This window comes from Lissotriton helveticus, chromosome 5_1 (genome assembly GCF_964261635.1).
Source record: "Lissotriton helveticus chromosome 5_1, aLisHel1.1, whole genome shotgun sequence".
In the NCBI taxonomy this organism is placed as follows: Eukaryota; Metazoa; Chordata; class Amphibia; order Caudata; family Salamandridae; genus Lissotriton; species Lissotriton helveticus.
This window is the reverse complement of record NC_136065.1, coordinates 130,132,055-130,145,455: the sequence shown is the minus strand read 5'-3', so window position 1 is coordinate 130,145,455 and position 13,401 is coordinate 130,132,055. Positions and strand designations below refer to the sequence as shown.

Below are 13,401 nucleotides of genomic sequence, written 5' to 3'. Positions count from 1 at the left end.
CAAATATTCTGGGACTATGACCGCCACAGGAGCAGGGGGTAAGTGGTAGTTTAGGATAACACCATCTACGATACTGTCTCGCAGGATGAGAAAGGCTTGAAGAAAGGCAGTGTCTATATATTAAAATGATTGTGGTTATATTGCATTCACCTCCATTGCTGAAGATTCATATTTTGTATGTGTGCAAGTGTATGAACTGTCACCTCACTGTGCTCCCAATTTACAAAGACTGTTGTAAATTAAATGGCCATCACAATGTACTTCTATGGACCCGATTACAAATATGGGACTAATTTTACTGCAGGTGAAAACTCCGGTTTGCGTAAGAAATGGGAATCCAAGTCAGGGGGTGTATGCTTATGCGCTAATTGCACGTGCTACTTTCCCATGCACATAACTTGTGCTATTTGCCAACAAGTTTTCTGCATGTAAAACTTAGCAAGAGTCTTTTTGGCACATACTGGGAAATTCCAAATTGCCCATCCGAGAGAATAGTCAAGTGTGTACAAATCGAAACGGCACACCCTGTTATGTGTTCTAGGGTTCCAAAGCAACATTTCACACTATCTTCCAGCAAGATTCTTGCCGCGTTTTACTTTCAATCAACGTGTTGGCAAATAGCTCAGGATACATTATTCAAGCCTGGACAAAATACCGGCTAATGTAGAATCCCATTTTTGGCACAAACAGAATTTTGCATGCAAATTAGAATTAGCCCAATAGTTGTAATGAGGGCTACAATCTGCCCATGACTTGCAAATTTGTTTTCTCAAACTGGTGTAACTTAACGATTATCAGAACAGATTTACGTATCATTTCTGACTAAAACATACCTGCATCTTTTTTTCATAATGCTGTTTCATTATTTTACACATTGCATAAAACAGACATGTTATTAGTTGGGACATTAACAGTTATTTAACTTTGGAATTCCTTATTTTTTACAGTTCAACATTTGTGAATTCTATGATTTTTTACGATAATATCCTCCACATGGTAGAAATGGGGTATAGGTGCAATTTTCCTAAATGTCTGCAGCAGGTACACCTGAATCTTCCAGGCGTTACTTACATGTGCTGGAACTGAAAAGGTTTAAAAAAGCATTCGTACGGTCAGGGCCGGACTGGAAACGTAAAACAGCCCTGGCAAAAATAAAAAATTCAGCCCGCATGGGCAGACGTTCTAATGTGTGAATAGAATAAAAGCAACTCTTTCAAGTTGCGTCCGGGATCGGTAATGAGCACCACTATTCCGAGAGGCTGAACCCGGCCTCCAAGTGTCAAAACCGACCTCCTGGGGCTCCAGCCTCCTGGGGAATTGCCCGCTTGCCCGGCTGGCCAGTCCGGCCTTGCGTACGGTTATAACTACTCGCTCAGTTGGGCTTAAGAGGAAAGTCACCACATTTGTGTGGGATTTGCTAAACTGCACAGGCCCTGAACATCCATAGAAAGTATCTTTGCTACAAAGTGAATACATTGGACATAAAAATGATTTATTGTTATTCAGAGACTTATCTCTTGATATGGAGATTAACTGATGTACTTTTGTTGCACCAGTGTGGGAGGCTAACTACCATCAGGCAATCTTTATATCTGAAGCATGACGGTATTTGCAAAGGGAAGAGTCACCAATGGGCAGAAACCTCTGATGGAAAAGCCACCATTGCCTGCCAATGTTGACAGAATGTTCTGCTCCAAATGGTGCACCTTGGGTAGGGTTTCGAATCCTAGTTACTTTTGGAAGGCTAGTCACGTCCCCGGTGCAAACACCTCTGCGTGCTCAAAACAAGACTAACTGAAAGCATATCACTGTCGTTGGCTCAAAGGATCTGCAAAAGCAAATTGACAAATTGGATGTGGTTCCCCATTCCTGAAACATCAAACAGAAATCTGTAAAACACAGTGCACTAGTATCACACATTAATGGCTGTGCAATTTGCACCCTATTTATGAAGCCTAATTATGATGAGGGCCTCAGCCTTTTGCAAACCAATATTAAATACTCGGAAATATGTTACACTTTTTTCCAGACATATTTACAAGCACTTATGCCTGGAAAAATCTTTTGGAAGTCGAGTTCTTTGTTGAATTGATTTTATATTCATAACTGCATTGACAATGTAATGTTGAAACATTTGTATGATTTTATGGCAAATAAAAGTTCGAATCCATTTAAAAAAGCACAGTTTTGTGAATGAGGGACTGGCTGTCTTTTTTAAATGAACTTGAAGTTCTTGCTCCTAACAGGGAACCAAGCACACTGACATTTCAAAGAACCAGCCAACTTTCTGCTTTTAACGCTTCTATTTGGGGCTTCTCTCTTGCTCAGTTTCCCGGAATTTGAGCCTCGTGCTGACGCCAACAGGGCTGTATGTTGCTTAGCAACACTGGCATTATCTTGTACTTTCACACTGACGCTCTCCCATTTCCACTGCCCACAACAGCCAGACATATCTTAAAGTTACAGAGAGCCATTTTGATAAATTCGCACAATGTGGAAATAACCCAGGGGAGGTGGGAAGCGGGCTCATCGTCTGCAATGGGCCTGATTATTAAAAGCCAAACAAGGAAAGTTAGACATCTACTTGCATAGGTTTGCTAAGGTGAAGATTTACCAATTTATTTGGGATTCACAAATACTTCCATAAGCAAATGTACGACACTTTTAAATTTACAGGAGTACACGTATTTTGCAAAAATGCGATGCTGTGCGCGGTACGAATTTCGTTTTATTAATTAAATTGTGTACTTACCTGCAATTATCCAAATGCCGGTTTTTAGCACCCTCCACCCTGCCCCTCCCCCTCCCCGCCTCCCTGCCCCACCGTAACTTCCTCTACGGGCCGCGGCTGTATGTATTATAAATGTTGAATATTTAAAAAATGCTATAACACTATTAACTATACATAAAAATAAATAATAAATTAAATTAAATATTATATGAAATGAAAATTATTTTTGTAAAGATTTATGCAACAAAAACCCACCCGGAGCAAAATATTTATATGTGGTTATTATGTATTAAAAGTTACTATAAGTTATGAATAGAATGAATTTAAATTATTGTAAAACAGTTTTAAAATAAATTCACTGTAAATTGCAAATTGAAAAGGAGTATTAAAATATTCCTAATAAAATATATATAATTGTTTATACTGTATCTTTTTTAATATTAAAATAAATGCATGCACTTTTTTGAACGTTTAAATACGTTAACTTATTACAACATTATTTCTTTTTCTATAAGGATTTATTTTAAGTCACTATTTTCTATGGGAGGCTGTTGCAATACCTGTGAGTGGATATGTGTGGTGCTGGACCTACTCCAGATCTGAGACGGAGTACACTTACTCCTGATTTTGGGACTTTTTGGCTGGGTAAGTGAGGTTTGTGAATAGAAAGTGTTTAACTATTTTGTGGGTGGGTGGGTAGGTGCATGCCCCTCTCTAAACCCTTCCCCACCTCTTCCTTAACCACCCTTTAATGCTTCCTAAATCTTTCCCGTTTATTTGTAAACATTCCCTATTGTCCATCCGCTCCCCAATTCCACCACATTTTCTACTAAAATGTAGGTGAACATGTGTGGGGACCTTCCGCTGCTAGGGCAGATATCTCTGTTCATGAAAGACGGACGAAGCAGAGGTGTATGTAAGTTTGTGAATAGCATTTTGTAGTATGTGACTAGTGCTACTGCAGTGTGAGAGAAATCTTACCATGTTTTCTAACTTACTTTATGGAAACAACAAACAATTGCACACGTAAATATGCAGCAAGATGCAATTCTGTTTACAATTCTGTATTCTGGAAATGCTAATGCAGCTTTCCAGGTGTGCTCCTCCAAAGGTTTGTTGATTGGAATGATGTGTTAAGCTATCTTCAAGTGGATGTTTAATCTCCACTAGTACTTTTATGCAATTTTTGTGAGCCAAGCCCCCTGCACCTCAATTTCCCACTGCAATGGATTACAGCACAAGTCTAATGTCATGGGGAAGCCAGGTAGAAAGTAAACAAGCATGAACATTTGGGGAAAGAATAGTGGACCTTAGAGGCTAAGGATGCAATCTACATCTCTCAATGGGAAACAAGGCTGCTGATCTAGATAGTAAGCAGGCAGTATCAACCAACCACAGTTGATATGAATAAATGCTGATCTTTTATTTGGTGTGATTAATCTCAAATTCGATGCCGCACTGCAGTATTCTGCATCGCAAATAAAGAATGACAGTGGGATATGATATAGACCCTGAACAGCACTTCACTGCCTTTTGGATAGGTTTGTGCTACATAAATACCACATGCATCCATACATACATATGAAAGTACTTTGTACAAACCTTTAATGTATGTATAAGAAATTATTGTGTACACCCAATGTCAACTGGGGTCTCCCCACAGACGTCCTCCTCTATCTCTGCGAGTTTCAGACCTGGTTACTCTCATCCCAGTTTCACCATGTTCACTATGTCACTTGTTCAAGTAAAGTCGTACCCTTTCCTTGCTCTGTCCTCCACTGGTGATATGTGGAAGCTCCTTGTCTCACATATATGGGGTTAATAGTCAAGAAATGTGCCACTGATTGCCTGTGAATGATCTCATGATTGCTATTTGTGATGGGTCATGGTAATTCTATTATCTCAACAACGCTAAGCCTATGGGCCCACAGCGATGAGTGTGCTCTTCTGCCCTTCCTGTTCCAGAGTATGATGAGTAAGGCCTGACCTTACTGGTGCAGTGCATTGAAAGGCGCACATATGTGATTTCCCTTCACAGGAAACTGATACACTTATCTCTGTTTCCCACAGAAGAAGCACATTCTTATCTGTGCACAAGCCTGCATATTTTGTATACACAGAGATGGTTTTGGTCATTCATTTTTAGTTTAACTAACAAACACCCCAAGCGCCAATAAAAAGATTCCTATTTGGTACCTACAAGTAGCCTTTTGAAGACGTGTCTTAATATATGCAGATTGCGACATTCAAATGTTTAAGATATCAGAATAAATTACTAGAGTGTGCTACGTTGAATTGTAGGCATTACAAAGCAGAAACAGAGGCATGAAAATGTCTTACATAGTGTGCGGAAGCTAGGGTGTTGCACTATGGCAATAGGAAATCTGCTGCTTTCGCTAACAGCCATATTTAGAAGAAGTCCTGTTTTCAAAGAAGCCATTTTAAAGACGGCAATTTTCATGTATCTTTCTCCTTTCTTCTTCGGAAAAAATCCATAGAACTCAGTGCTTTTCGATTTGGAGTTTCAAGGCCCCAATAATGTTTTTCACCATTCTAATGTTGATATTTTGCAACAAACAATGCTCACAGGATGCTTGCAGATGTCCTACTAGAAGAACAGGAGCCTTAAGACCATAGAGTAAGGCATGCTTCACAATTTTTGATAATTGACAATCAACAAATTTGCAGTTTTGTTAATAGAATGCTGGTGCACTGATGGGAAACTGGACCATTGAGTTGATTGGAGTCTTTTCATGGTGTTATGTTTTAGAAGTCTTGCATTAAGATGTTTTAATTTCCTGTTTCTATGAGTTTGTGTCAATGATACACTTGAGAAAAATGGTATCGTCTTTGATATATGCGTGCTTAGGTGACTGCAGCTTCGATAAAGGTAGGAACATGGGGCACCCACTCGCAACGTTCATGTCTCCAACTGGCCGCAGGAAGGATCCGGAATTGAGATCTGGTCGAAAAGCATCAATCACGTGTTCTCTGTTGTTTTGGTCCAGAAGCATAAAAGTGACCTGGGAAGAGAGGAAAACACAAAATAGGAACACAGATCAGGTTAAAAGTAAAAATTATAAGAGGAAAGTAAAGCTCATAGAAGATATTTCTTTAGGGGTCATAGAGAACACTAGTCTGTGGTTTAAATAATGAATTTCATTTTCACAAACTGCACATGTCACTAGCAATAAAGATAGTCAAAATATTCTTAAAGGATGAATAGGTCTGATTGAAGCGAACGACAATGGGGTTAAAGTGACAATAATGGAAACAGCTGTCATTTGGAAAGCAGAAACTGCCTGTGAGCGTAAATAAATGTGAGTAAACCTCTTTATTTTCTGAAAATTACATAACTCAGAGAATGTTTCTATGACATGATATCACGGTCAAAAATATTGCGATACAAAAATAATGTGGAATTTTTTTTTTTGATTCCATGGGTAAGCATATAAGTGTATTTATGTAAAGTACCTATTATAATAGCTTTAAAAAAGGAATTTCTTTTAAAAACATACATATAAAAGTACAAAAGTACATATATATATATTTACACAAATATATCTATATCTAGCTATATTTATCCACATATAAATATATATTTTTCCATATAAATATATATATATTTATATTTATATATACATATATATATATATATATATATATATATATATATACATACATACATATATATATATATATATATATAAACACGTTATAACTCTTTGTATTCAAGAGTAACTCTGCGTGAAGGTGACAATGATCTTGTGTTCATTATGTTCCACACAAGTTTTTTGGTTCTGCAGAAAAAGGTTCAACAAGAGTAAGATTCTATGTAGTAGATATTAACTTCTGTAAGCAGCCTTGCTATACAGAATCATGTCAGCATGAACATTTGTACATAACACAGAAGACTCTGTGGACAAGGTACTAACCTATGTACATGTGCTTATTTTGCTTGAGAAAATGGGCTATCTTTAAAGTTTTCATGCCAGTATGAAGGGTGCAGGCAGTAGGATGTTTAGCACCTTCAGACCTTGGTTATTTTTAGCAAATAGTGTATTTTGTTTACAACTGTTGCTTAGAGTGTACACTGTTCTTAGCAGATACTGTTTAATAATCTGTGGTGTGTTTCTCATGAAAGTTTCATTGTTTGCAAACAGAGTGGTATAAATAAACTCCCTCCATAAAGTAAGCACTGTTTACAGTACCCAGTACTCTACTGGTATCAACTTCATTTCTCAATGTAGGTTCAGTGAGTTTCAGGTGTTTGATATGGATAAAAGCTGTCCATAGCAGGACACTTGTTTTGGAACTGATGGTCACTATTTTTAGGAACTTGCCTTTCTGTGAACAGTTATATGCAGATGGAACACCATATTCAATGATTATTTCCTATATATCTGTGGTTGATTGTTAATGTGAACTATGCTAGCTGCAAAGTGCATGGTACAGGGTCAACGTTGCACTTAATACATGCTTTCTACACCTAAGGGAGTTATATCTGTGATGGCAGTAATGATGGCTGATATTTTCCTGAGCTAGTTTGTACTTACTGTGAGGCCTCTAATGCCATAGTAATTTACACAGCAATATCCGGAAGAACAAAGCTCGAATAATGTCATCAGGGATGTCATCAATGATGTCATTTGAGATGTCATCAGTGATTTCATAAGTGAGGCCGTAGAACATGTCATGAATGATGTCATACGTAAGGTCATAAGCAGTGATTAGCGGCAGCGCAAGTTATAAATAGTGCTACTGTTAGACCTGTCAGCCTTAGGGTGGTCTCCCCTACATTTTTGCCCTTTTTGCCTCCCATTTTTATCCTATATTTTGTTGGACCTAGGACTCTGGGTGCCTCACCACTGCTAAACAGTGCTGAGGTGCAGGTGCTCTCCCCTAAAACCTTGTGAGGCTGGCATATCTGCCACAAGCCACTGCTAACGCAGTAAGGCTTAATTCTCCATAGGCTCACATTGGGAACCTCCCCTTATGGACTAACTTCTGACAGGGACCTAATAAGTCTATCATGTTTGGTCTTGTTAGACTCGGGGCGGGGAACCCTTTCCAATGATATATAGGGTTTGGGCATTCCTTCGCTAGGGATCCCACTTTTATAAAGGGGACCTTTTCCTGCCTACACTTAGATTAGGCTGCAGACTCCCCCCTCCCCTCTGCATACTGATAGCCTGCCTGGGTTGGGAGGTGGGAGTGGTGATTCACACCTTCTTCCCTGGGATGAGCTGTGATGGGCTGCCCACTGTAGCCTTAACGGCCTGTCTCTCGTCACTGTGACAGCTAGGTCAGGGAAGGCAGGGAACATACCAGAACTCCCTGGACTCTTCCAGAAGCCCCTGCCCCCAGACCCTTCCAGAGACTTCCACCACTTTCTTGCCCTTAGACTAAAAAGATATATAAGGGAGGGTCCTGGCCTCACATTCTTGTTACACTGCTGGACCTGGAAGAATCCCTGCTGGAGTGAGGACTGCTGCGCAAGAGGATTGCCACTGAGAAGGAGGCTGACTGCTCCAAGGAACTGCTGCCCCACAACCTGCTGAGCTGCCCTACTGTCTGCTGATCCTGCCCTGCATGGGAGACTGCAACATCACCAACAGAGTGTCTCCACAACATCCCAAAGGAACTACTTTTCTTTGAACCACATTTTAAAGAATCTTCAACCTTTTAAATATTGCCTTTTTGGGACTGCACCCTTTTTAAGCTAAATGAAACTACCTGTCCTTGGACCACAGCGTTTTAAAGACTGCCCTTTGGAACAGCAACAACACTCTCAAGATTTGCCCTGCAACGCTGTGCCTGCCCTCAGCACTGCTTGCCCCGTGATCCTCCCGAGGGCTCTGTGATTGCCTCTGCTTCTGGCGCAAGCCTACTGAAACTGGCTCTGAGGTCACCGCCACTGGGACCGGAGCGCGCTGTGCAGCGCTGAGAAGCGAAGCGCTGTGTGGCAGGAGGCTCCGTCGTTGCCCCGGACTTGGAGGCACTGTTAAGCGCCTGGCTAAAGGAGCGCTGTGTGGCCGTGACCCCACCCGTGCAGCGCCTGCTGAGCCCGAGGCCCCAGGGGGAGAGGAGCCTCGCACCCGCGCCCGCAACCACCACCCCCGGTAACGCCTCAGTGCAACCAGGCTACTGCGAGGGGGCGGGGTGCGGGTTGGCCGGGTACCTGGAGTGTGAGCTTTGTGCTTGGCTGGGAACCGTCCTTCACTGACCGGCCTACGGGGGCATAATTACTTGGTAATTGACACTAGGGCATTTTTTAGCATTACCAGCAGCGCCTGGGCAGCCGCACTTCCTACGCTGGGAGCATCATTTCTATGAGAGGCACACTTATTACGCTGCAAGGGAACTTTGGCCTAAGAACCTTCCCACAGTGAACTTTGACCATAAGAACCTACCTCAAGTGAACTTTTGCCATCCAAGGACACTGTGAGAAAGACATTACCAGCAGGAGCCCTTGGCACACATGAGCTTTTGGTGATTTGATCAGGCCTGGGAACTGGATTCATTCTTATTGATTATTGATCTTGCTTGGAAACTGGAATCCTTTTTATTATTGATCAGGCCTGGGAACTGGATTCATTCTTATTGATTATTGATCTTGCTTGGAAACTGGAATCCTTTTCATTATTGATCTTGCCGGGAGCTGGATTTACCTGCTTTTGGTTCTCGCATATTTTTTAGATAAAGAAATTCTTATTCTTATACAAAACTGGTGTGGTGTTCCTTTTGTGAGTGTTTTTACTGTGTCATCGCCGTTGTGTGTTGCACAAATACTTTACACATTGCCTCTGAAGTTACGCCTTTGCTGCTCTGCGCCAAGCTACCAGGTCGGAAGCGGTGGTCCCTACTTGGACTAGGGTGCATACCCCTGCCAACTAGAGACCCCGGTTCTAACATTGGTGATCGAGCGGTGGGATAGGACTTGTGCTTGTGTAACACCACGCAGCGACGCAGTGTACACCGCAACCCTACACCTGACTCTACTGAATTTTTGTCTACCCTCTCCAATTGGCATTTTTGAATTTTCTTTAAATTCTCCCTGACTGGCTGCTCTTTTTTAAAAAGTCATTTCGCCTAAGTCCCATTTGGTTTTCTCTACAAACGTCTGAGGCCCCACCTAGCAACATGGAATTCGAGCTGGCCAATCTGGAAGTTTACACAGTGGCGCAACTCAAAGAGTTCTGCGAGGAGAAAGGGGTGCCCTTCAAGCGAAGCGCCAAGAAGGCAGAGCTTCAGAAAGCTTTGAGAGCATGGGTAACAGCCCACTCAGAAGGAGATGGGGACGAGCAAGGACCAGAGCATGACTCCACAGGAAACCTTGACCTACTGCACTTGGAGGAAAATGGTAATTTGTTACCAGGTACAAAGGTACCTTCCAGGGCAGGCAGTAGTGTGTCAGTGAAGAGCCTGTCCTCAGAGGACCTGGAGGACAGGAGGGAGGAGAGACAGCTCAAGTTGGAGCTTGCCAAGCTGGAGAGAGAGCGGGAAAGAGAAAGGTGGGCCATGGAGCAGGATCGCGAGAACAAGCGACTGGCTATGCGGGAAAAAGAACTTGCCCATGAGCTCAGCCTGAAGGAACTGGAAATCCGGGCCCTAGAAGTAGGGGCCAACAGCAACAAGAATGGTGGCAGCGTACCTATGGAAGCTTCACGTGAGTCCAGGGTCTTTATGCCTAAAGATGTGATGGCCAGTTTTAAGGTGGGAGATAATATTGATAAGTGGTTAGCCGCCTATGAGGTGTCTTTAAGAGCCCATGGGGTCCCAGAGAGTTATTGGGGGGGTAGTTTGTATAAGTACTTACCTCCAGATGTTAGGGACACCCTCCTTTACCTAGAGAAGGAAGACCAGACTAACTATTCTGTCATGAAAGCTGCTTTGCTTAAGAGGTTCGGTCTTACCCCTGAGAGGTATAGGCAGAGGTTTAGGAATAGCCACAAACTTCCCACACAGAACTGGGTAGACTTCCTGGACTACGCTAGTAAAGCTTTAGATGGCTGGGTGCGGGGCAGCAATGTGCATGACTATGAAGGGTTGTATGACTTGTTTTTAAGAGAGCACCTTCTAGAGAAATGTTTTCCAGAGCTGCGCCAACACCTGGTTGACCGCAAGTTGACCAATCCTAGGAAGCTTGCGGAGGAGGCGGACACCTGGGTCAGTACCAGGGTGTCCAACAAGGGTTCTGGGGGGGACTCCCAAAGGGGTGGTCAGGGTTCCCACCAGAGGAAAGAGGGGGGAGACAAAAAGAAAGAGTTCTCCAAAGGCCCCCAAAATAATTCACAAGGGAAAGGGTCTGGGTCCCAGCCCCAATCTGGCCACCAGAAGCCCACTTATCCTGACAAAGGTCAGCAGCCCAGAATTGTCCGGTGCTACGAGTGTGGTGAACTTGGACACTACAAGGGGGATCCCAAGTGTCGCAAGAGAGCACCACAGCCCACTGGAGGTAAAAACCCCGGGGTGGCTAGTGTAGCGCTTGGGGAGGAGCTGTCCCTAGGTGATGGGAGTGAGGGGGCAGGGCTTGTCCTAGTATCTCTGGGAGACAGTGAGATGGTTCCTAAGGTCCATATGCCCTCAAATACTACCAAGTATAGGCAGTGGGTCACCCTCAATGGTCGGGGGGTGGAGGCCCTGAGGGACACAGGTGCCAGCATGACTATGGTAAGGAGTCAGCTGGTGTCCCCAGAGCAAATAATTCCCGATGCAGTTCAACCAGTTGTGATGGCTGACAACAGGGGGGGTCACTATCCCATAGCACAGGTTCCATTTGAGTGGGGAGGGGTTTCAGGCCTTTTAAGAGTTGCTGTGAGCCCTGCCATGCCAGTGGACTGTCTGTTAGGGAATGACCTAGAGCATACTGCCTGGAAGGAGGTAGAGCTCAAAGCGCATGTGGAGATGCTGGGGTTGCCGGAGTGGATTTGTGCTACCACACGGTCTATGGCTGCCCGGAAAGGGAGTCAGCCAGGGCTGGAGCCTGAAAAAATGGCCCAGCCAGCTGCTAAGAAGGGAGGAGCCCAAGGGCGTGGGAAGCCCGCCCCGGGGCAGTCACCCCGTGAGATGGATGGGGCACCTGAGGAGGTTGCACCGGAGTTCACGGAGGGGGACGTTGCTCCCTTGGGGGACCTACCTACCCCTGCAGGGTGGCAGGTGGAAGGAGGGCCCACCAGGGAGGAGTTTTGCCGGGCACAGAAGGAGTGCCCCACCCTTGAGGGCATGAGGCGACAGGCCGAAGCCCAAGCAGCAGGTAATGCCTCCGCAAAGTATCATATTTACTGGGAGGATGGGCTCCTTTACAGTGAGCCCAAGGCTCCTGTGCATGGGTCATCAAGGGCCTTAGTGGTCCCCCAGTGCTACAGGGCCTTTCTTTTGGAATTGGCTCATGAGATCCCTTTGGCAGGACACTTGGGCCAAGACAAGACCTTTGCTAGGCTTGTCCCACATTTTTATTGGCCGCAGATGAGGGTCTCCTCAGATACATTCTGCAGGACCTGTCTGACCTGCCAAGCTAGTGGGAAAACAGGGACTAAGCTGAAGGCTCCCCATGAACCGCTGCCTGTCGTTAGCACCCCCTTTGAGAGGGTGGGCATTGACATTTTTGGGCCGATGGATCCACCGACTTCTTCTGGTCACAGTAAAAAACAACTGCTGAGGTCTTTTTAGAAATCCAGAAATACTGGGCGCACACCTGGGTAACCGCTAGATGATGGAAAACAAGAGTAAATGGTGTAGGCAATGGGGCGAGTGGTAATACCTCACAACCACTCAGAAAGACCAGAAAACTGGTCAGCAATGAATAAGAACAACTGTGCCCCTGCACTAACACAATGCATAGAAAGCTTCAAAGTTTGAATTAAATTGTTTACATGTAATAGTAACATTTAGCACATCAATCTAAACAGATAGTGGAGGTACGTAATTCAGTGACCAATAGTCGAGTGAGAAGTGTAAGTTAATTAGTAGTCTGTAATTAGAGTGTCCATTTTCTGTTTATTGTTCCGTTTCAAAAGCCAACACGTGTTTCATCGCAGGGAACAAATGCGAATCTTCAGGGCTGGAAGAAGTGGCTATTCGAGATAGGATGTACTTGTTCAACTAGAACACAAGAAGGAGCGCGAAAGGACCGGTCAGTACGTAGACTCGGGAAAATCAAAATTGTGTTTTTTGATTTTTGTTATAAGGGTATATGCCAAGGTCGGGGCGTAGTAGGGAATCCCAAGTGTCGGATTATCGGACAATAATAACTTTAGTGTAGAGAACAGATCTCGGTAATTTGCAGGTTAGGTGGAGACCGGGAGGAGAAAGGTCTTCGTGGTTTGGGCGGGTGCGCTTGTAACCACAGAGTGCCTTGTCTGATAAACGAAATTCTCCCTCTTAGAGTTTCCCGGCGCCGTGTTTCAGAAACCTTTCTCCTCCCGGTCTCCACCTAACCTGCAAATTACCGAGATCTGTTCTCTACACTAAAGTTATTATTGTCCGATAATCCGACACTTGGGATTCCCTACTACGCCCCGACCTTGGCATATACCCTTATAACAAAAATCAAAAACCACAATTTTGATTTTCCCGAGTCTACGTACTGACCGGTCCTTTCGCGCTCCTTCTTGTGTTCTAGTTGAACAAGTACATCCTATCTCGAATAGCCACTTCTTCCAGCCCTG

At 43.8% G+C, this 13,401-nt stretch overlaps 1 protein-coding gene across 1 annotated transcript in view; it reads right to left on the bottom strand.

The window, feature by feature from the left end:
- Positions 1-3,230: 3,230 nt before the first annotated feature.
- TRAF1 (TNF receptor associated factor 1) overlaps positions 3,231-13,401 on the bottom strand; it is a 227,475-nt gene continuing 217,304 nt past the window's right edge. Inside the window, exon 11 of the mRNA XM_078641876.1 lies at positions 3,231-5,754. Coding sequence (XP_078498002.1) covers positions 5,536-5,754 — 219 coding nt within the window. The 3' untranslated portion in view covers positions 3,231-5,535. The remainder of the gene's footprint in view (positions 5,755-13,401) is intronic.